The sequence below is a fragment of the Nicotiana tomentosiformis genome, chromosome 4, assembly GCF_000390325.3.
Source record: "Nicotiana tomentosiformis chromosome 4, ASM39032v3, whole genome shotgun sequence".
NCBI classification, from domain to species: Eukaryota; Viridiplantae; Streptophyta; class Magnoliopsida; order Solanales; family Solanaceae; genus Nicotiana; species Nicotiana tomentosiformis.
This window is the reverse complement of record NC_090815.1, coordinates 136,113,115-136,136,353: the sequence shown is the minus strand read 5'-3', so window position 1 is coordinate 136,136,353 and position 23,239 is coordinate 136,113,115. Positions and strand designations below refer to the sequence as shown.

General features: G+C 36.7%; 3 protein-coding genes across 3 annotated transcripts; all 3 read left to right on the top strand.

Annotated features, from left to right (window-relative positions):
• The first annotated feature begins 4,525 nt into the window (after positions 1-4,525).
• LOC104086034 (stemmadenine O-acetyltransferase-like) lies at positions 4,526-5,857 on the top strand. Its single transcript, XM_009590181.1, has one exon. It carries the CDS (start codon positions 4,526-4,528, stop codon positions 5,855-5,857), a length of 1,332 nt encoding a protein of 443 aa, XP_009588476.1.
• A 1,727-nt stretch (positions 5,858-7,584) lies between these two features.
• LOC104086033 (uncharacterized) lies at positions 7,585-12,138 on the top strand. The gene is made up of 11 exons (XM_009590180.2): positions 7,585-7,906; positions 8,352-8,409; positions 8,517-8,627; positions 8,919-9,056; positions 9,295-9,364; positions 9,453-9,508; positions 9,779-9,904; positions 10,128-10,267; positions 11,194-11,266; positions 11,388-11,462; positions 11,592-12,138. The coding sequence occupies exons 1-11, from the start codon at positions 7,737-7,739 to the stop codon at positions 11,895-11,897; spliced, it is 1,323 nt and encodes a 440-aa protein (XP_009588475.1). The 5' UTR covers positions 7,585-7,736; the 3' UTR covers positions 11,898-12,138.
• A 7,004-nt stretch (positions 12,139-19,142) lies between these two features.
• On the top strand, positions 19,143-20,602 carry LOC138910570 (uncharacterized). Its single transcript, XM_070201812.1, has 2 exons — positions 19,143-19,947; positions 20,115-20,602. The coding sequence occupies exons 1-2, from the start codon at positions 19,143-19,145 to the stop codon at positions 20,600-20,602; spliced, it is 1,293 nt and encodes a 430-aa protein (XP_070057913.1).
• Positions 20,603-23,239: the final 2,637 nt, after the last annotated feature.

The window sequence follows — 23,239 nt, the reverse complement described above, 5'->3', positions numbered from 1 at the left end:
GCCTCTCCCATGAGGTCTTATGAAGTGTTATGTCATGGTGCTCTTCTAGAGCACTTGCCTCCTTATTATGACCATCTTGAACATTTGCTCCTCTCCTTCTTCAAGGAGTTTTATCTTTAGAACCGATTAGTCTATTATGCTTTATGCATGCCATGGACTTTATTCATTATGAACTTTATTTTATTTGGAGCATTAGCAGCTGAATATGACATTTAGCTTTGGGTCAGCAAATACGTCTGGCAATATTTTGCAAATAAATTATCACTTGAACTTCAAGTTCATATTTTCTCGTACGAGGATCTCGATGTACTCATAATAATTCATTACATACATTATTATTTTCAGCTGCCCATTTTCTCCCCCTATTGTTGGGATCACCAACACATATCCCTAGCCTTATTTGGGGATCCATCTTTATGCATTGTGGTGGAATAATTAAACATATAGCACATCCATATTTCTAGATGGAAATTATTTGGTTCCTGACCCTGAACCGATTGTGATAGGGAGAACTTATCATAACTTGGCTAGATGCGTACAAGTGCTGTTGTATATTAAATAATATATCACATACCAAATTTTATTTTGGCAATTTTGTTCTCATAACCAATGGTTTAGATATAATTTGAGGCATACAATTTCTGTTAAACCAACTTGGATTTAAACCAGTATTATCAAGATAAATTATCATAATTTATATTCTGGAACTGTGCTCTAATAATTTGAGCAATCAATCTTGCAAAAGCCAAACTACAAAATGATAATAAATGTACATGTGACCATAGAATAGATGCATCTATTAAAATCATATAATAGTAAACGGTCCATATGGAAGGTGACTGGGCCCATATATTTATCACCTTTTATTCGTTCCAGAAATCAATAGATTCAATCCCAACCTTAACTGGTATATCATGAGAATAAGCAGTACAAGAGAATTCTTGAAGAATCTTATATTTCTTCAATATATGCCAATGTAATTCTCAATTAATGTTTTCGCATCATAATTGAACCGAGATGGTCAACCGGTCATGCCAACTAATATTTATTTCAGTAAACCTCTAGTTTACTTGTGGCTTATGATTGCATCATAATACTTATACTTGTGTAGTATAAATAGAAGAAAAGCCAGGTAACCTTTCATATTTACCCGGTATGATTATAGTAATATAAAGATATTCAATCTTCTTTTCAGTAATATAATGTCATGAACAATTTCATTCATCCGGGTAGTAACAAATTAGTTCTTTCAGAGCTCTTAACTGCTTTTGTACTACAAGATTTTTTGTCACACCATCCATATAATGAATGTCTCCTTCACAAAGAGAATCATATCATAATAATTGTCATGTTCAAAATCATCACAAGCAAAATAATTTCTTACTTTAATTTTGCTTTTAATAACTTTCATAAGGCATGACAAAATATTTTTGGCGTATCATATGCATGCGACCAATGATATATTCATGTAACTACACAATAATATTCTTTATCTTTCTTTGTCTCAAACGTCCCTTAGAGGTGAGTTGAAGTATTTATCCAACTATGCACAAATACATTATTATGCATAATCTTTATCATATATATATTTTCACATTCACTTTCAGGAATGAGTATGCAATCTTAATGTTTATCACAAGTCACATTCTCTTCAAAGAATTTCTCCCTTTTTATAATTACCATAGTGATAACTAGTATTATTTTGGCCTTTCGCACGCCCACATTCATTGGTCAACCACTTGTCTTTATTTAGACTTATCATGCATTGCTATCACATTCACTTCAAGAATGGAGCAAATCAAGTGGGACAAGCTTCATGCTTTTTCATGAAAATTATATTATTTTTTCTTTAGTTATTATTATTATTATTATTATCAATATGGTACATTAGGACTCAAATCCAATGACTTACCCATATAAAGGCATGCTAGGCCATAATGCGTTGGAACTTGAATCCAACGTCTTTTCATCAACATAGTGCGTTGGGACTTGAACCCATCGTCTTACCCTCAATCTTTGGTATAATAGGCCAAAATTCACTTGGACTCGCACTCGAGCCTTTAGAATATTATTACTTCATAATTATAGGCATAAGTAAATTAACTTTCAAGAAGACATATATAACTATTTCAATCTTGAAACAGTTCCTCTGCAACAAAAATGCTAGTTAGGATATATGCCAATTTTGCTTTCAATGAAATATATCATGTTATGGTAAAAATATTATTACTAAATTACCTTAATAATTATCTATCATAGTATGTAAAAGGTCAGAACATATATATACGTTGGAATATTATCTTTGCCCTATAAGAGATGTAACAAATAAAGGCATACCTTTCCAGTTCTTTATTTCACTGGATACAATTGAAAAAAATATTTTTACTAAACACTGCACATAAAGTTAATGCAAAGATATGAAAGTATGAATGAGTTTAGATGGATGTAAAACTTATCTTTATATTTTCATCCAAGACATTTTTCATTGTACTTGATCTCATTGTCTGCTTATAATTTACATAGTCTTGACGTAGAAGATCATGAAATGAGCAATTCGTGCTGATAACGTGTTATGAAATAAAAGCAATTTAGTAAAATATGAACAAGAAATGGAGATAGAGAGAAGGAAGAGATTTTCTTCTTCAATTGTGTGTATTTTTCTACTTATTACAAGGCCTTTATATTGGCATGAAAAGTGAAGAAAAATATGTCATTAAGCATAGAAATATGTCATTGAATATGTCATTAAGCATTTGAGAAGATCATGAAAGAAGAGTAGACATTCACCATAATTTGATTTTTCTTATAACAGAAGCTTATTTTTTTCCTTCTCAAAAGTCCATTCGAACATTGGAATTATGGAACCCTTTATTTGGAAAAATTTGAATCCCATTCCAAATGGGTATACGGCAGCCAATACGTCCAATTCACGTTAGTCAAATTTGGACTTTCACGTCAATTACTTGATCCAATTCAAAATTGGATTACAAGACTAAATTGATATTATATATACAATCTTTATATAAATCAATATTAATATATATCACATATATATTTTAATCAAGAGATATAATTCAATTTTCTATTCTAAATAGAAAGCTTCAATTTGTTCACAATACTAATTATATCCTCTGTGCTAGCAAAGAATATAATAATATTTCATTTGGACTAATAAATTAATTTATTTGACTAATTAAATTCTTTAATTTAATTATCAAATAATAAAGTAATTAATCCTTTAGCAAAGATCAGAACACTCGTTAGTGTGCAACCCCATAGGTTCAATACTGAGCCGGTAGTAAATTGATCACATTAATATACTAATCAAGGGTGGCGTCTAGCAACGCTCCTTAACGACCGGATATCATGAAGTATACAATTTACTCTCAAGAACCCGTAGAAGAATAATGCATTAACTCCTTCTGTCCTTATAGCTCTGGGTCACCCTGGGATATGGTTCAACTGTCAAATCCTAATAGGCGACTAACTATGTGTTCATGTCAAATATAATCGACCATTGAATGACCTAAGAAACTCTTTTCTTCTTTCATTCAATCACCCTGGCCAAGGTCTTAATTTGGTCGGCTATAATTTATGACAACATGGAGCTTAAACTCATTACCAAGAGTTGACAGATTCTATCTTGATCAATCACTAATTCTACAAGTATTTAATCGTATCCAATATCCTTTCAACTATCGCCCTAGGGCCATAGGTGTCTAGTATCAAAGCATAATAAATAACTTGTCAATTACTATAATGATATCAAGTCAAATGAAACTCTTACATCATATTCTTCGAGAAAATATCCTATTGACAGTTTATGGTAATTCTAACCATTAGGAATTATCCAATAAATCGGTTCAATGATCATATCTCTATATACATCATCTATTTATGTGATTTAGTTAATGATATCAACTAAACTTTATCCCATAAAGACGATCACATAAGTATTGATCTAACCAGATTACTAATGTCCAAATTAATAATCCTACGATCAAGAACAAAATTTAGATTAAGTTGTAGAGACTTTACTCTCATTATCATGATCTCCATCATGATGACAAGTCTTAAAATTTAATCAAGGACCTTATTAAATTAATCAAGCAATTAATAATAACTATGATAAATGAATATCAAATGCCATATATTTTTATATCAAATAACATTCACAAAAATATGTTCAAAACATCAAATATGAGATTGGACCTAGGGCATATATCTAATATATCCCTAACAAATTCTTATAATCAATAAGGGACAAATTCATGCCTAACAAGAATTGCTACATTCGGCATGTTATTGTTATCCATGTACAATTAATTAATGAAACTATAACTAGAGATTACTAAGATTTCTAGAATGGTTCCTTCTTCTAGCATTTATGTACAGGACAAAGTTAAAAGATGCTGCTAGGCATCTGTTATGTCACTCAACAACTATCTTTATAAGCTCTTTGCATTATTCATCTTTCTTCCTACATCAAAACACATTCAACTTTCATAAGCCAAAGATGATCAATATGGAAGTTAAACTCATTTCTACAGAAATGATCCAACCTTCATCTCCAACACCAAATCACCTCAAAAACTTTAGTCTTTGTCTCTTGGATCAGCTCATTCCAGCTTCCTATGCACCTATTATACTCTTCTATACAAATCTTGGCGATATTAAAGTCCACGAAAAATCAGCATTGTTAAAGAAATCACTAGCTGATACTTTGTCTCGCTTTTATCCACTTGCGGGAAGGTTTAAAGATGAACTCTCTATTGATTGCAATGATCAAGGAGTTAACTATGTTACGACCAATGTTAATTGCCTTCTAATCGAGTTTCTAAACGAACCAAACCTCGAATCAATTGGTCAATTTCTTCCTTGTCAACCTCCTTTTAAGGAATTAGTTGGAGGGGATTGTGTGACTAACATTCAAATTAATGTTTTTGAATGTGGTGGAATTGCAATTGGTTTATGTATAGCACATAAGATTCTTGATGGAGTAGGCCTTAGTACATTTCTCAAATATTGGGCTGGATTAGCCTGTAGTTCAAATGAAGTACAATGTCCTAATTTAATGGCTAATTATTTTTTCCCAGCTGACGATTTGTGGTTAAGAGACACATCTATGACCATGTGGAGTTCATTGTTCAAGAAAGGTAATTTTATTACAAGAAGGTTTGTTTTTAATGCCTCTGCTATAGACAACCTTAAAACTATGTCAACTAGCTCACATATAAAACATCCTACAAAAGTTGAGGTTGTCTCATCTTTTATATGGAAATGTTCAATAGCTGCATCCAAAGAGAAATCTTGTTCTAATAAGAGGCCTTCGAATTCGCTACTGACACACATTGTGAACTTGAGAAAAAGAGCAGCACCAGCTTTGCCTGAAAACATTCTTGGAAATCTTCTTTGGCTATCAAGTGCAAAGAATACTGCTAAACATGAAATGGGGTTGCCTGATTTGGTGAATCAAGTACGAAAATCTATAAGGAGGATCGATGATCATTATGTCAAAAGGCTGAGAAGTGATGAAGGGTTTAATTTGATGAGAAAATCTCTTAATGAAATTGGAGATTTTTGCACAAAAGGTGCAGATCACTATGGTTTTACTAGTTGGTGCAAGTTTGGATTCTATGACATTGATTTTGGATTTGGAAAACCAATATGGATTAGCAGTATAAGTTCAAGGTGTTCATTTTTCATGAATCTTATTATACTTATGGAAACTAAGTGTGTTGATGGAATTGAAGCATGGGTGACATTGGATGAGGAAGAAATGAACATGTTAGTAGGTAATCAAGAGCTCGTGGTTTTTGCTTCTATAGACCCTAGCCCTCTTACTATTTCAAGATGAAATCCTTAACTAGAGGTCTCAGGTTCGAGTCCTGAGTATGAAAAAATCTTTGGCAGAGAACGTTTCCCCGAATGGAACCCTACGCGATGCGAATTCGAATTGGGCTCCAATGCGGGTACCGGACATCGAGTGGAAAACCCAAAAAAAAATAAAAAATGAAGTCTTTGGCCTTAAACATGTAAATATTCATGGTCCACTTAAACTCAGTTCAAATATTCCTCTCCCTCCTTCCAATATCTAACTACAACTAATAGTGGAAGGAGTAGCTTTTTTTTCTTTTTGCGTTCATAAGCTGTAAGTTTTTTCTGTAATTGCCATAAAGTTTTATGGCTCATTCCTCTCAACGTAAAAACTTAAACATTGAATTACAATTTCAAATACTTTAGATACTAAATGGTAGTACTAATGTCACAAGAGAACCAAACAAGTCAATTGTTTCTAGCATCCTACTTACATATATAATTCTTTTAACCAAAAGACTAGTTTCTGAATGCATCTATATTTGACATAGAGATAACATATTTTCTCCCTTAAAAACATCTCTTATCCCTTTCGACCCTATACTATCCATGTAAAACCATACGGGTTATCGGATTAACGATTGGTAAAAAGATTAAAATTTTATAATTAACGGTTTATCAGTGGAGGCGGATTACTCAATTTTCTTATGGAATAAATTGTTAACACGTTAAGAATTATTATATTGATATTTTTACTCATATGTATATAACCTTTCCCTTGTTATTTTGATAAACCGTGAGTGGCAATGCTATAGCCCTTTCCTTTCTTATTTTGATACAATTGTTTATGTTCAGTACTACGGAGTTTTACACTTGTTCAGACAATTATTTATGTACACTGTTTAGCCTTTCCCTTTCGTGAATTTGGAATATGTATTAACTAAGTTTCCCCTTTATCTCTATTGAGTTATAGTCCATGAACTTCATTTTTATTATTTATTTGATTTAACAAATAAATCGCAAACTCGATACCAGGTCACCCGATGTCTTATTGGTTGGCTAGCGAATTACTATATTTATAAGCCGATAAGTGATTAACTGAACCGATAAACGTAAATATTCACTCGATCCGCCTGATAAGCAGCCATACGTGAGCCATCCATGTGTACTTATACAGTCCACCGGGAAGAGCCACCCTTGCATCAAAAAATTACACTCGCCCTATGCGTCAAAGTCTACTTGAGTAGTGCATTGGATCTACACTTGAACAACTTCATTGAGACTTCATATACTGTCATGTTTATATCCGAATGAAAACACCTTATTGATATTTTTGTTTCCAGACCGAAATCTTTTAACTATACGAAAGGAATAGATTAATGCCTAAACTTCATATCAAACTTCAACACATAAAATGAAATTTATTTTTAAACTAGTGGATATATTAAGGTGTTATTAATCATAGAGAATATGGTGCAAATAAAAAAATGATCCATATATTGGGGTGCAAATGCAAAATAACTAAATAATTAGAGACAATAATTTTGAAACTTTATAGCAACAATTGACGAAATTGCCCAAAACAGCCATACAAAGTGACAATGATACTGGATTGATGGGAACATGCGCGTGGGAACACAGTTAAATCTGAAATTTTTTCCATCCAATCATAGCCGTTAAACCTCTATAAATCAACGACTCCCTAACCAATATTGTCTTCTTCTCTCCCCCCCCCCCCCCCCCCCCCCAAAACCCCCACCCTACCCACATCACTGCCGGCATCTCCCAACATTTTCTTTAACCAATTCCTACGTTTGTAAGTTTTGGGATTGTCGAAAAGAAAAAGATTTGGGATTTGTCGAAAAACAAAAAGACACATCACGGAAACGTCGGATGTGGGTTCTGTCTTGGTAATTTAAATGGGGTTTCGTCGTCGGCGACGTTTGTATTTTTCACCCATTTCGCCGTTAGTTTTGCTTTGTGGAGCTGTGTTGATTGTTCTGTGTTCTTCTATTGTCAATGGAAATTCAAATTCTAATGCCACGCAGATTGCTCTTACTCCTATCAATCACGATCTTTATCACACCAGGTAAATATCTGAGATTTTATCTGTTTATTTAATTTAATTTTAATTGCAATTAAGTATTAACTAGGAATCGTAAATGATGTGTATTGATGTGAGTAGGTTAGCTTATTAATTACTTAGACTGAAAATGAGTTTTATATGGGTATGATTGCAACATGGTTGTATTATTAACTCAATTTGATAGGACTGTATTAAGAAAGGTGATGACCTGCTTCTCTACTTTTGCTTCAGTGTTCTGTTTTGTTATGAATTTAGAAAGATTACTGCTTTAGATAGAAAATTATTTAGTATTGGAATGAAATGGACCTGAATAAAAGTTAATGGATATAGAGGAGGGGGGGGGGGTGAGGATTGGGGTGATCGATGGTTCACTTTTCGGCATTGTTATGTTTTTCCTTTATACTTTATATAATTTGTGTATTTGAGATCGATTGATGATATCTTGTAGGGGAGCTTTGTTGGACGAGATTGAAGCATTGGTCCATAGACACCCGAGCAAGCTCTCTGTGGGTTTCCCCTTATCCCCTAACTTTTCAATCTTTTGTCTTTGGAAAATTTGAAACTACAGAAACAGGCATCTCTTAATAATCCCATCTTATTCATGTTTATGCAGCTCGAAACATTTTCTAGTCAAAACAAAGGGTATCTTGCAGAGATGACTGTAGTTACTTATTGCCGGAACAGGAAAGACTGTGATGACAAGTCAAAGCTTAGGATCCTTCTTGTAAGTTTACTTTCTCTGGTCCATTTTTGCTCTCTTCATTTCTAGTAGAATGTAAGTATATGGTGTACTACCTCTTGTGGGCACTATTTAGGTCACTTTCCCTTGTAAAGATGGTTGCCTTCAAATGAAAAAAGAAGAGAGGAGGGGAAGTAGATGGTTTCTAGTGTTATCTGTGAAAAGACTTTGGGTTAATGTTTTCCCAGACATTATACTGATTTGGTCTTTAGTGTTAGAAAATTCTCAGATTGGTCATTGCTGGTGTTTTTGACAGATAAATTGCTTGTGTTCCAGAGTTTTGGCCAGCATGGGAGGGAGCTCATAACTACGGAGCTCGCATTGCGGATTCTTTCCATTTTAAGTGAAGAGGAATTCTTATCCAGTTCATACCCGCTTAATTTAAATAACACGCTTGATAGGCTTGTCATAAAGGTAAAATCCTAGTCTATTTTGAACTTGCAGTCAAAAAAGTGTGAAAATAGAATGCATGTTATGTCCTATATTGCTTTTCAATTCTTTCAGTTCGTTCATTGTGCAATTAATGAATAATTACTCTATACTGAGCACTGAAAATAGAAAAGGAAACAGAGATCATTATCACTTTGGAGAGTAACCAAATTCTATTGAAAACTAATGTTACTTGGGAATGCTCTGTTATTTGTCTTATCAGGTTATTCCAATGGAGAATGTGAATGGGCGCAAACTTGTAGAAGCAGGGGATCTCTGTGAAAGAAGAAACGGTATAGCTATTCGTCTTGCTAGTCTGATCACAAAAATTGACTCTTTAGAGAAGTATCGAGATAACTAGGTTCAAAAAAATTTTGGCAGGAAGAGGAGTTGATCTTAATCGGAACTGGAGTGTAGATTGGGGCAAGAAAGAAAAGGTTTTCCCTCTAGACCTCCATTAGTGGAATTCTCATTTTGTTTAGATGTTGTGTTGCTTCGTTACTGGTGTGTGGACTGGTCGTGTTCCTTTTCTTATTGTAAGGCGGTTGCTTATGCCATCTTGGTGGTGCTAAAGTAATATTTACACTTAGTACCAACTAATATTACTATACTGGATTCTTGTGTATATGTTGTTTGTGTTTACTAGTTCAAATTAATGCAGTTATGTGCTTATACAGCTCTTTGTCCCTTCGATCTTTCCTTTTCAGGATTATGATCCATATGAAGAAAATCCCGGGACTGCCCCTTTCAGTGAGCCTGAGACACAAATTATGCGGAAATTGTGTGCATCATTTGAACCGCATATATGGGTTAACGTGCATTCTGGAATGGAGGCAAGTATAACTTTTAGTAGTATTTCTTTCTGCTTTTTGTTCCTAAGTTTTTCTGCATATGTAAAGGATACTATTTTCAAGATTTCCCCATGACTTGTTTTAGAATTTAGGGCATAGAGGAGACCTTGTAGGATTCTCTCCCAGAAATTTTGGAGAATAATTCTTTCTAGTTTCTTTTGTGAATGAAATGCTGATTCTAGGTTGTTTATGTCATTTTATTCAGGCTCTATTTATGCCATATGATCACAAGAACACGACGCCGGAAGGATTACCTTCTCAGAGAATGAGATTAATGCTTGAAAAGCTGAATCGTTTTCAACTGAAGGATCGTTGCTTAGTTGGATCTGGCGGAGGCTCAGTCGGGTTTGTATCGCTTACCCATGCCTTGCTATTTTTGTGGTTTAAGTTTCGTAGAACAGGTTTTGTATTTAGTGCATAACAAATAGATTTGACTAGTATCAGACTTGAAGTTTGTGGAGGACTTGCCTAAATCTTTATTTTCATGACCCTACTATTGTTTATTGTGCGTGCTGCCCTTGTAATCGTCAGAACGTTTAATATGTTTATTAAGCTCTATGCTATTGCATGCTGTACTGCATCTGCGTAAGCAATAGACTTGATAATACCCCAACCAGGAGTTCTGATGTATACAAAATGGAAAAATATTCTTTTGAGGCCATTGCTATTCTGTCACTTTTTTTTAAAAAGCACATCCAGTGGAGGACGGAATATTCTACTCCATCCGAGGTTAGGATTTGATATACTGTGTTTCTTAGCATACTCAAAAGCTATTGAACTATGACAAGATTTTGCATTGGAGCTACCTGAAGTGCTGTGCATGCAGAAAATTTAATAAATCAACCTACTTTAATCCTCTATAAAATGACTTTTTAGGTTTTATAGTTACTTGGCTTGAGAAAGGAGATTTCCGATTCAGTTATTCCTAAACTATTGCTTTTCTGTTAGATATTGTGCAATATGCTCACCATATATCTATTAGTGAGTGTACTCTATTTCACTACTAAAAATAGATATTGAACCACTGAAAAAAAAAATAGATGTTATGCCACTTATGCATAAAGGAATAATGATAAATTCATATCACAATATTTGGCATGAAATACGTGTACATCTAATTTCGTCCTTCTGCCTACCCTTTTTTCTTTAAGAAATAAGAATGATCGCAGTTTTCCCCCTTTGAAGTAAATATTAGGGTCACCATTCACTTATTGTCTAGCCTTAGATTTAACTTTTCCATACTCTAACTACAACCTTATGCACTTATGCAGGTATTTAGCTCATGGGACAGCAACTGATTATATGTATGATATTGCAAGAGTGTCGATGTCTTTCACCTTCGAGGTTTGTCTTCATTTATCAATTTATATACATAGCTAAAGTCCTTGCTCAATGCCAAGTATCTTTTTACTGATAATTCAATATCTAATATGTATACATGATGCATGTATCTGTTGGTTGGCAGATATATGGTGATAGCACAGCCTCATCAAAGGACTGCTTTAAGATGTTCAATCCCATCGACATCACCAGCTTTAACGTACGTCGTTATGTTTCTTTGATGATGCTCCTTTCTCATGTGCCTGATTTTACCAGCAAAAAAGGTTGACAGTTAGTAAAACGATTATTTTATTCGAGAACACTCAGCCGTTTTCACTCTGGATTGCAGAGAGTTCTCGACGATTGGTCTGCAGCATTCTTTACACTGTTCAGTTTGGGCGGAGTCCAGATGAAGGAACTTCATCCAAATGCATCCAGTTTTGAGAAGTGGGTCTCTATTGACGATTATCTGAATGGTTATTTAATGGAAAGGAAAAGTAGATATGGGAAGAAAATGGAAGTGCTTGAGCTGGGAATGCAGGAGATTAGAACATACTTTAGATTGTTCTTATTATCATCAGTTCTATTGATGTTTATGTTTTGTTCTAGAATCTCAAAGAGCGGTCGACAAATTGTTTCTGCTATGTCCTTGTGAAAGGTATTCTTTGCTGCCCTTGAGATTTAGCTAAACAGCTTTTTTGAGAGCTGTAAAAGGTGAAAAAGGGGTATGCCAAATTATTCTTTAGCTGTGTAATTTATTCCCTGATTTCTTTTCCTCTGCTTCTCTATAGAAATGGTAGAGCTCAGAAAAAAGGCTCTTATTTCAGTTAGGAATTGAATTGTCCATGTTGTTAACATTGCTTGGGAGTGTGGAAAGATAAATTAGATTTTTGCCATGTCATATGAGTATTTTTTTTCTTGTTTCTTTCTATGGTTTCATCTTGGACTTAAGATGCGTCTAAGGCCACCTAGCCAAAACTAACAGCTTGTTTCTATTGTTGTTAAATGTCGTTTTATAATGTATCGTGGGGTAGTTGGTGAGGTGACCTCTTTTCAAACTTGAATTGGCCAAGTGACCTTCAGATTTCAATTGTTGTAGGATTGACCTTCATGCTTAATTAATAGTTAAGTTGGATTATAAAGTGAAGGGGAAGTTGAGTCTTTATCCCTAAAATTTCAGTTATTACACTTTGGTTCCAACCTATATAAATGTAATATTACCAAATATTTAAAAAAAAAAAAAAAATTCCATCCCTTACTGCTGCCCCAATCCCCATTTCCCACGGTTGATTCCTCTATTGTAGCTTGTTTTTGTTGCATTCAACACACAGGGGTTGTCTCCCTTGTTCCTCATTCCTCTCAAAGCTTCATTCTTTTGATTTATCATTTACTTTGAAGAAATCGACAAATTGGGGGGTTTTCGGATCTGTCGAATTTAGGGAAGAAATTTGTGGTACATTGGATTGATAAATCATTTCAGGTGGTATATTGTGGACCTCCTTCATCTGGTAAGTGTTTTCCATTGAGACATTTAGTTTCCAAGATGAAACTTAAGTTGAAAAGGTTGACCGGGTGTTTACTTATGTGTAAACGACCCCGGAATGGAGTTTTGATGATTCCAATAGCTCCGTATGGTGATTTTGGACATAGAAACGTGTCCGGAAAATTATTTGAAAGTCCGTAGTTAAATTAAGCTTGAAATGGCTAAAACAAAATTTTAAGCTTAGAAGTTTGACCGGGGAGTTGACTTTTGATATCGAAATCGGAATCCGATTCTGAAAATTGGAATAGGTCTCTTATGTCATTTATGACTTGTGTGCAAAATTTGAGGTCAATCGGACTTGAATTGATAGGTTTCGGCATTTAATGTAGAAGTTGAAATTTCTTAGTTTCATTAAGCTTGAATTGGGATATGATTCGTGTTTTTAGCGTTGTTTGATATGATTTGAGTCTTCGACTAAGTTCGTATAATGTTTTAAGACTTGTTGGTGTATTTGGTTAAGGTCACGGGGGCCTCGGGTGAGTTTCGGATGGTTAACGGGTTAAAATTTGGACTTAAACAGCTCCTGAAAATTTTGGCCTTCTGGTGTAACTGCACTTGCTGAATTTAGCTCGCAGGTGTGAGCTCGCAGAAGCGGAGGCAAGGGAGCTGGGCAAGACCGCAGAAGCGAACAACTCCTTCGCAGAAGCGGACTCTTCTCCGCAGAAGCGAAGCAGGCACAGAAGCAGCAGCATGTCCGCAAAAACTGGACCGCATATGTGGTTAGTTTTTCTGCATAAGCGGAACCCCTTGACAGATTACAAAACATAGTGGTTCCGACATTTTTGTCATTTTCGGACTTTCAAGTATGGTTTTGGGGCGATTTTAAGAGGGAATTCACGGGAAACTTGAGGTAAGTCACTTGTGATCATTGTTAGTCAATAATATTGGATTATAATTGAGTAGATTACGTGTTTTTGAGGTGAAATTAGAGGATTTGGGCTTAGAGATTTCAATATAAGAATTTAAGATTTGGAGGTCGTGTTGATGTCGGAATTTGGTAAAATTAATATGGTTGGACTCGTGGTTGAATGCACGTTCATATTTTGTAACTTTTGTCGGGTTTCGAGACGTTTTTGAGTTAAATTTCGGATTTTGTTGGAAAATTAGTATTTTCACATGAAATTAATTTCAATAATTTATATTGACTGAATCGAATTAATTGTGACTAGATACGAGGCTTTCATAGGCCAATTCGCGAGGCGAAGGCATAGCGGAGTAAAGAATTATACGATTTGAGGTAAATAACACTTCTAAATTTTATTCTGAGTGTATGAAACCCTGGATTATGTGTTATGTGATCGATTTTGAGGTGACGCACATGCTAGGTGACGGGCGTGTGAGCGTGCATCGTGGGAATTATGACTTGGTCAAATTCCATGGAACTATATTGTTAAATAATTTGTTGTTATGTGTAAATTCCATGGCGAGGTACATGGAGGCTTTGGTTTTGGGGAGAGGAACAGAGAAGGTACATCGTTGTTGGACTTCACTAAGGCTTTTGGGTTGGTGATTGCGAACTCTAGCCTTCAGAAGAGGGAGGGGCATTTGGTTACTTTTCAAAATGCGGTGGCGAAGACCCAGATTGACTACCTCCTCCTCAGGAGGTGTGACAGAGGGTTGTGCAAGGATTGCAAGGTGAATCCGGGTGAGATACTCGCGACGCAGCATAAGCTCTTAGTGATGGATGTTGGTATTATATTAAAGAGGAGGAAAAGGTCTACTCGAGGAAGACCGAGAATCAGGTGGGGAGCCTTAACTAAGGATAAAGCCCAAGCGTTTGAGGGGCGGTTGTCGGCTATGGGAGCTTGGAGGAGCAGTGGAGACGCGAGCACTATGTGGTCAACGACAGCAGACTGTATTAGGGAGGCTGCGAGAGAGGTGTTAGGGGTCTCGACGGGCGTCTCTGGTGGGCACAAAGGAGACTGGTGGTGGAATGAAGTGGTCCAAGGTAAAGTGGAAGCAAAGAAGGCGGCGTACCTGAAGTTAGTGGGGAGCATAGGTGAGGAGGAGAGGCGAGTGTGCATGGATAGGTATAAGGCATCTAGGAAGGAGGCTAAGCTGGCGGTCACAAAGGCTAAGACTGCGGCTTATGGTCGTATGTATGAGGAATTGGGGGGAAAAGGTGGGGAGAAGAAGTTATTTCGGCTGGCCAAGTTGAAAGAGAGGAAGGCTCGGGATTTGGACCAAGTGAGATGCATCAAGGACGAAGATGGTAGAGTATTGATGGAAGATGCCCAAATTAAGAGGAGATGGCAAACTTACTTTCATAAACTTCTAAATGAAGAAGGGGATCGGGATATTGTGCTAGGCGAATTGGAGCATTCCGAGAGTCACCGTGACTTTGGGTACTGCAGGCGTATCAAGGTTGAGGAGGTCGTGAGAGCTATGCGTAAGATGAATAGGGGCAGAGCGACCGGGCCAGATGAGATTCCGGTGGAATTTTGAAAGTGTGTGGGGAGAGCAGGTTTGGAGTAGTTGACTAGGTTGTTTAATATTATTTTTAAGGGGAAAAGGATGCCGGATGAGTGGAGGTGGAGTACGGTGGTTCCATTGTATAAGAACAAAGGTGATATCCAGAGTTGTAACAATTATAGGGGTATCAAATTACTGAGTCATACCATGAAAGTGTGGGAGAGGGTGGTTAAAGCGAGGGTGAGGATGACAGTATCTGTATCCGACAACCAGGTCGGGTTCATGCCGGGTCGTTCGACTACAGAAGCTATACACCTTGTTAGAAGGTTGGTGGAACTATACAGAGAGAGGAAGAAGGATCTGCACATGGTGTTTATTGACCTAGAGAAACCGTATGACAAGGTTCCTAGAGAAATTCTCTGGAGATGCCTGGAGGCAAAAGGTGTGTCGGTTCCCTACATTATGGCGATTAAGGACATGTATGATGGGGCTAAGACTCGGGTTAGGACAGTAGGAGGCAACTCTGAGCATTTTTCGGTTGTAATGGGGTTACACCAAGGTTCTGCGCTCAGTCCATTCTTATTCACCCCGGTGATGGACGCGTTAACACACCATATTCAAGGGGATGTGCCATGGTGCATGCTATTCGCCGATGACATAGTTCTGATTGATGAGTCGCGAGCCGGTGTTAACGAGAGGCTAGAGGTTTGGAGACAGGCTCTTGAGTATAAGGGTTTCAAGCAGAGCAGGACGAAGACGGAATACCTGGAGTGTAAGTTCAGCGCTGAGCCAGGGGAAGTGGGCATGGATGTGAGGCTTGATTCGCAGGTCATCCCGAGTAGAGGCAGCTTCAAGTACCTTGGTTCGGTTATCCAGGAGGAAGGGGAGATCAACGAGGATGTCACACACCGTATTAGGGTAGGATGGATGAAGTGGAGGTTAGCATCTGGAGTCATGTGTGACAAGAGAGTGCCACCGATACTCAAAGGTAAGTTTTATAAAGCGGTGGTTAGACCGGCCATGATGTATGGGGCTGAGTGTTGGCCCGTTAAGAACTCACATATCCAGAAGATGAAAGTAGCAGAAATGAGGATGTTGCGGTGGATATGCGGGCACACTAGGATAGATAAGATTAGAAATGATGATATTCGGGAGAAGGTGCATGTGGCTCCCATTGATGACAAGATGCGGGAAGCGAGACTTAGATGGTTCGGACATATTCAGAGGAGAAGCCCAGATACTCCGGTACGGAGGTGTGAGCAGCTGGTTATGGAGGGCAAGAGAAGAGGTAGAGGGCGGCCTAAGAAGTATTGGGGAGAGGTGATCAGGCAGGATATGGCGAGGCTCCAGATTTCCGAGGACATGACACTTGATAGGAAGATGTGGAGGTCGAGTATTAGGGTTGTAGGTTAGGAGGTAGTTGAGTCGTGCCTTACTTCGTAACATGGTGGGACTAGCCATATAGGGTTTTTGTCTAAGATAACTAGTGGGAATGTTGTGGTTTACTATTTTGCTTTTCAGTGCAGGTCCTATTTACTAGATATCGCTTTTGCTTTACATCTTTCTTCTAGATTTCATGGTGTTCCTATTTTCTTATGACTGTTGTGGTGATACTAATATTTACTAATATTGTCTCCCTTTACTTTGCATCTTTCTTCTGAATTTCATGGTATTCCTATTTATCCTATGATTGTTGTTGTGATACTAATATTGTCTTCCTTTTTTCCCTTTTGTCTTTTTGTTTTTTTTGAGCCGAGGGTCTTTCAGAAACAGCCTCTCTACTCATTCGGGGTAGGGGTAAGGTCTGCGTACACACTACCCTCCCCAGGCCCCATTAGTGAGATTTTACTGGGTTGTTGTTGTTATTGTTGTTGTTGTTGTTGTTGTGTACATTCTCCACGTAGTAGAGAAATTGAACCACAAATGTTTAGATTATGTGTTGGTACTGTAGGGACTCACAGAGGTCGTGTACATATTGAATTATGTGCTAAATTGTTGTTTTGTACTCAGTCACAGTTTACTTGTTTATTTTATCTTAGTCCATATTGTTCCTTGATGATACATTATATCATTTCTGTTGGGGCTGATTTTCATGATTTCTGAGAGCGCGGGAGACTGGAGAGATTTATGACTGAGTGGGACCGAGGGCCTAATTGTGAGATATTGATACTATAGAACGTGAGTTGTCCATGCAGCACGTGAGTTGTTCGTGCGGATCCAGATATTATACTATAGCACGTGAGTTATCCGTGCAGCACGTGAGTTGTTCGTGCAGCACATGAATTATTCGTGCAGCACGTGAGTTGTCCGTGCGGATCCAGATATTATACTATAGCACGTTAGTTGTCCGTGCAGCACGTGAGTTATCCGTGCAGATTCAAATATTATACTATAGCATGTGAGTTGTCCGTGCAGCACGTGAGTTTTCCGTGCGGATTCAGATATTGATACTATAGCATGTGAGTCGTCCGTGCAGTACGTGAGTTTTCCGTGTGGATCCAGATATTGATACTATAGCACGTGAGTTGTCCATGCAGCACGTGAGTTGTCTGTGCGGATTATAGCGCTTGGGTTGAAGGAGCCCCTCCGGAATCTGTACACACCCCAAGTGAGCGCAGGTACCTACTGAGTGCTGAGTGAATGGAATGGTTGAGTGACTGTGGTCCTGAGAAGATGTATTTGATTTCATTATTGTTGCACTTTAGCTGTCTTATACCACTGTTTTGAAAATTTCTGAGAGATATTATCTTATGTTTCAGTTGAACTTGATATGAAATTACTGTTTTGGCATTAAATGTTGAACTTGCAAGCATGCCTACATTGTTATGTTGGAAATTACTGTAATTGAACTCAGCTATGAAGCTCGTCACTACTTTCAGTTCCTTATTTAGTATTGTTACTTGCTGAGTTGGTTGTACTCATACTACACCCTGCACTTCGTGTGCAGATCCAGTGTTCCCGGACACAGTGGATGTTGATTTTTTCGCACAGTTGATTATCCAGAGATTCCAAGGTAGTTGCCGCTGTTTCGCACACCTTGTTTCTCCTTCCTTATCTTCTTGATTACTGTATTTGGTCTCAGACTATTATAGAGTGTGTTTTCCATACTTGTGATGTATAGATGCTCATGTACTCTGTGACACCCCGATAGTTGGGAATTACGCATTATATTTTGGGTTTTCTATCCCGGTTATGAGAACTTTTACTACTAAAATTGCTTTAAATTTATTCTTGTTAAAAGTGTTGGAAATACTAACGAGAAATTGGCTTGCCTAGTACCACGTTAGACGTCATCACGACAGGTTAGGATTTTGGGCCGTGACCAGGTTACAATACCTATATGTATACCTAGCAATTGTACAATTTGACGAATTTGTTCATGTCATCATTAAACATGGAAACCTAACATGTTCCCCGAGGAATTTGAATATTACATATATGCTTAGCTCTGTACCGAAGAGGGACAATATTCATCCTTCCTTCATTAAGAATGACAATGATTTGCAATCGTACCTCCTTGATGTTACAATTGATGGTATGAGGCCTTGTTTGAAGATATTTACGGCTGAAAATGAGTTTGAAGAAGGGGCTGAAGTTCCTGTTGAAAGGTCTCATCAAGGTTCAAATGTCGCAGCTGCACCACCGCCACCAACACAACCACCAATTTTAGAAGTATAGGAGGAAAGAATGGTGAAAGACGGCTTCAGTGGATTTAGTAATGACTTACATGATTTTGGTGACAACGAAATGAACTCGTATGGTCTGGAAGATGCAAATGGAGCGGAAGAGCTCCCAGATATTTCCAGCCGCGAAACTGGAGATGAAGGCTTGATGGACTCGTTAGCTACACAACACAGCCACACTAATGGTACAGGTTTTTTTCTTGGGAAATGTTTTGACAACAAATTGGATCTAATGAAACAGTTGGAGATTGCTTAAGTGAAAATGCATTTTATGTTTCGTCTGAGGAAGAGTAGCAGTAAATTAACTTTAGTGGCATGCCGAGATGTGAGTTGCCCCTGGAAGTTACGCGCTGTAAAGTATGAGAGTTCCGATAGGTTTTATATTACCAAGTACCATGGCGAGCATACATGCGGAGTACAACACATATCAAGTTGCTATCCTAACACATCGTCGAAGACTTTGGGTGCATATTACCAGGAACGGTATGTTAATGGAAAAGGCCCATCCCCGTCAGATCTGAAAGATGCTATTTTTGTAGATTTTAATCAAAATCTTACTTATTGGAGGAGTTGGAAGGTAGGTGAAATAGCTAAGGCTATGATCAGGGGTACTCATGAAGAGGGGTATGCTTTGTTGGAAGCGTATCGCCATGTTATGATGGCCTATAATGAAGGAAGTATTGTTGATTTGAAGGTTGATCATAAATTGAATTTTCGATATTTTTTCTTATCTGTTGGAGCTTTCATTAAGGGAATCACGTATATGAGAAAAGTTATTGAAGTTGATGGGACATTTCTGAGTGGCAGATATGGAGGCTGCTTGTTGTCTGCTGTGGCACAAGATATAAAGAATCATATTTTTCCAATTGCGTTATGTGTAGTCGATAAAGAGTGTGATGCTTCTTGGACCTACTTTTTTGAACAATTGCGGCACATTGCTGACAACAGTGATGAATTGTGCATTATCTCTAATCGATATTTGTCTATTGGGAATGGCTTCAAAAAAAATTTACTGTCGCTCATCATAGTTTTTGCACGTATCACATTGATGAAAATATGCGCAAGAGGTTTCATTGTAGAATTTTTATTAAGTATTTCTTTTCTTCCACACAATCATACCGTACTAAGGAATTCTTTGACCATTTTTAGCAATTGTGTGATAAAAGCATGGAAGTAGCTAACTGCCTCGCTAATAAAATTGGTTTCCAAAAGTGAAGTAGGGCCTTCTTTACAGGAAACCGATACGATGTGTTGACAACAAACATTGCAGAATCGCTAAGCGCAATGCTTAAGGATCAAAGAGACTTCCCGATCATTGGCCTATTCAATCATATTATTCGAAAGTTTGCAGAAAAATTCGAGGAGCGACGTAATGAAATGAAAAGTGTTTTGACCCTTTTTGTTCCTTATGTTGAAAAGAATATTAGGAATAATATGGTTGTCGGCGACACGCTCCGGGTGCATCAATTAGAGAATAACCAGTTTGGCGTCGTCGGGCATAACAAGGATGCACTAGTTGATCTGGATTTGAACGCATGTTCTTGCTGTCAGTTTGATTTGGAAAAAATACCCCGCCCACATGCAATGGTAGCTCTGAGATTGAGCTTTGGGGATGGATATGGTTCCTCCATTTACGATCACCCCTCTCCATTCTATAAGATTTCAACATATTTGGTTGCATATGAAGGAACCATTCACGCAAACCCTACAGAAGAGAAATAGGTGGTGCCTAATGAGATTCAATCTACAAAAATACTTCCACCCGATGTCGAGCTTAAAAGGGTAGAAGAAAGTTTAAATGATGGCCAAGCATTTTAGAACCTAGTTCTTCTGGCAGCAGGAAGAAAGGCAAAAATAAATATTCCTTTTGCAAAGAACTTGGCCACAAGAAAATGACTTGTAAAGTATTGTTGCAGCATTCTTGATCTTTTAGCTACTGGTATTATAATAAAGATAATTAACTCTTTTAATATTCTAAACTTGTTATTTGTAATCACTTGTTGTTTCTACTAGACTTGTTATTTCTACTATCAATTGATGCATTGTACATCATAAACTATTATTTTATGGTCAACCACCGGCATTATCTATTGCAGACCTATGATATAGAGTCAATCCTCCCTTATTTTAAGAAGGAGTCATGTGACCAAGTTGTCTCATAAACTATTGTTTTATTGTCAACCACCCACATTGTTTATTGTAGACCAATGATCTAGAATCAACTCCCTTATTTTAAGGAGTCATGTGACAAAGTTGTCTCATAGACTACTGTTTTAGAATCAACCACTCACATTGTCTATTGTAGACCTATGATCTAGAATCAACCTCTTTATTTTAAGAATGAGTCATGTGACATACTTATTCCCTATTTTACGATCAACCCTCTTATTCTATCTTCAACCACTTGTAATCAACCAATATTCTATTGTCAACTCCCATTGATATTTTCAATTTAACCAAGACTTGTTGCACTCATTTAGGTAGTCTATTGACAACCACTCGTTTAGGTAGTTAATTTAATGTCTAATGTTAATAACAGCTGGCAACCAATATGAAAAGGACTTGTATAATTAATTGAACTACATCAAATATGTCGATGCAAAGCATCAATTCGTTTCTCAAAACACTCGACAGTCACGTCATTTACGAGAAGTCATATGGAAAGGCACCATTTAGTGTCAGATTTTGCCTATAAATATGCTGGATTTGATGAAAATATTTATTCATCATTCTTTCCAATATCCCAACTACTTAACAGAGAAATGCCTCTGAGGCCAAGGCTAAGCATGGATGCCATTTTCATCATGGAATCATTGGATAGGCTCATCCGAGAGATCCAAGAAGACAAGGTGAGGCAAGAGAGGAACATTCAATGTATAGCACTCGTGTTGCGGATTCTCCTTTGTAGAGCTGGTGCAAATATTGACTACTATGTTAGCCAGGAAATTCTCCTCCCCGTGATTCTTCTCCCCCTGCAGTATAATTTTTTTTCTTTAGTTAATGGGAAAAAAATGTATGTTGCTGTGAGGGAAGTTCTTTAATTAAAATATTTAACTTAAGTTTTTGTCTATTTAATTTTCTGCCCTATTTTTTTGAATTTTGTTGCCCTGTTTTTATTTGTATGCTTTGGTTGTTTTTTTCCATTTGACAACATTTAAGTGCAAAAAGGCCCGAAAATAAAACAAAGAGGTTCCAATAGAAACATACAACTTAGGAAATATAAATTTTAGTCTTCCAAATATTTAAATTTTCCGCCAATGAATTAAAATTTTTACAACAGTTTTTGAATAAACCTACAGTATATAGTCTACCCCACTGATGGACTATAGATCAATTGTAAATGTAAACCAATAGACTTTCATAGTAAAGAATTAAGAACGGTATATCGGTCATAAATTGGACAGGCATAAGGGTAGTTCCTCGATTATTAGTTGTTCGTTAGTATAAAGTATTAATTTAGTTACCTTAAATCAAAAAATGACAATTATTTGTGAATGACTTAAAGTTGGAAACATTTAATTCAACAAATTGCAAACTTTGATTTGCATAAAATGGGTTACTATAGCGTACCAATTATATCGGTATCAACCTGAACCTATAATTGGTGGAAATAATTTTTATTATATAGTCAATGAATATTATTGTAACATAATATTAAGGCAATGTATGCAATTTGAAGACTAAATACCTATTATAATCGATCATAGCTTTACTTAATATCAACACATGTTGATATTACAACCCAATATTCAATATACAATATTCATACTTAGAGGCATTACTTATTGACGATACTTCACTAGACAACACTCTTATACTTAGATGTCTTGCTTCTTGAGTTGTTACATGTTCTAGAATGACCAACTTTTAATGGTATGAAATACACCGCCATGTATAATAACTTTAAATGCTCCATGATATTTAATAAGATGTTTAAATGTTATAAAATAAAATAAAAAACAAGGTCGAAAGTGGTGTAATCCTTATTTTAGTGAACTCCCGACCATTAGTTTACCCTCGACTGCAATAAGAGTTGATGACGAAACCTCAAGTTGACACTCGCCCATTAAGGAAGTTTATTGATTTATGCTGAATGTCCAGGGTGGGGTTAGAGTTCAGGGTTTATAGACTATTAAAGAAGTTTATCATCGACTACTAGTTGATAGAAGACAACTCGTGTTGTTCAGTAAATTAAAATATGTACATGTTGCCTATCCCTAACCATACATTTTTTGACACGTTAAAATTACCGATGTGACCCCTTTAAAATTATCCATTTGACCGGACATGTGATCAAAATAAAATTGATCACATTTCAACTATATTTTTTTGAGCCGCTCAAATTAACCCATTTGACCC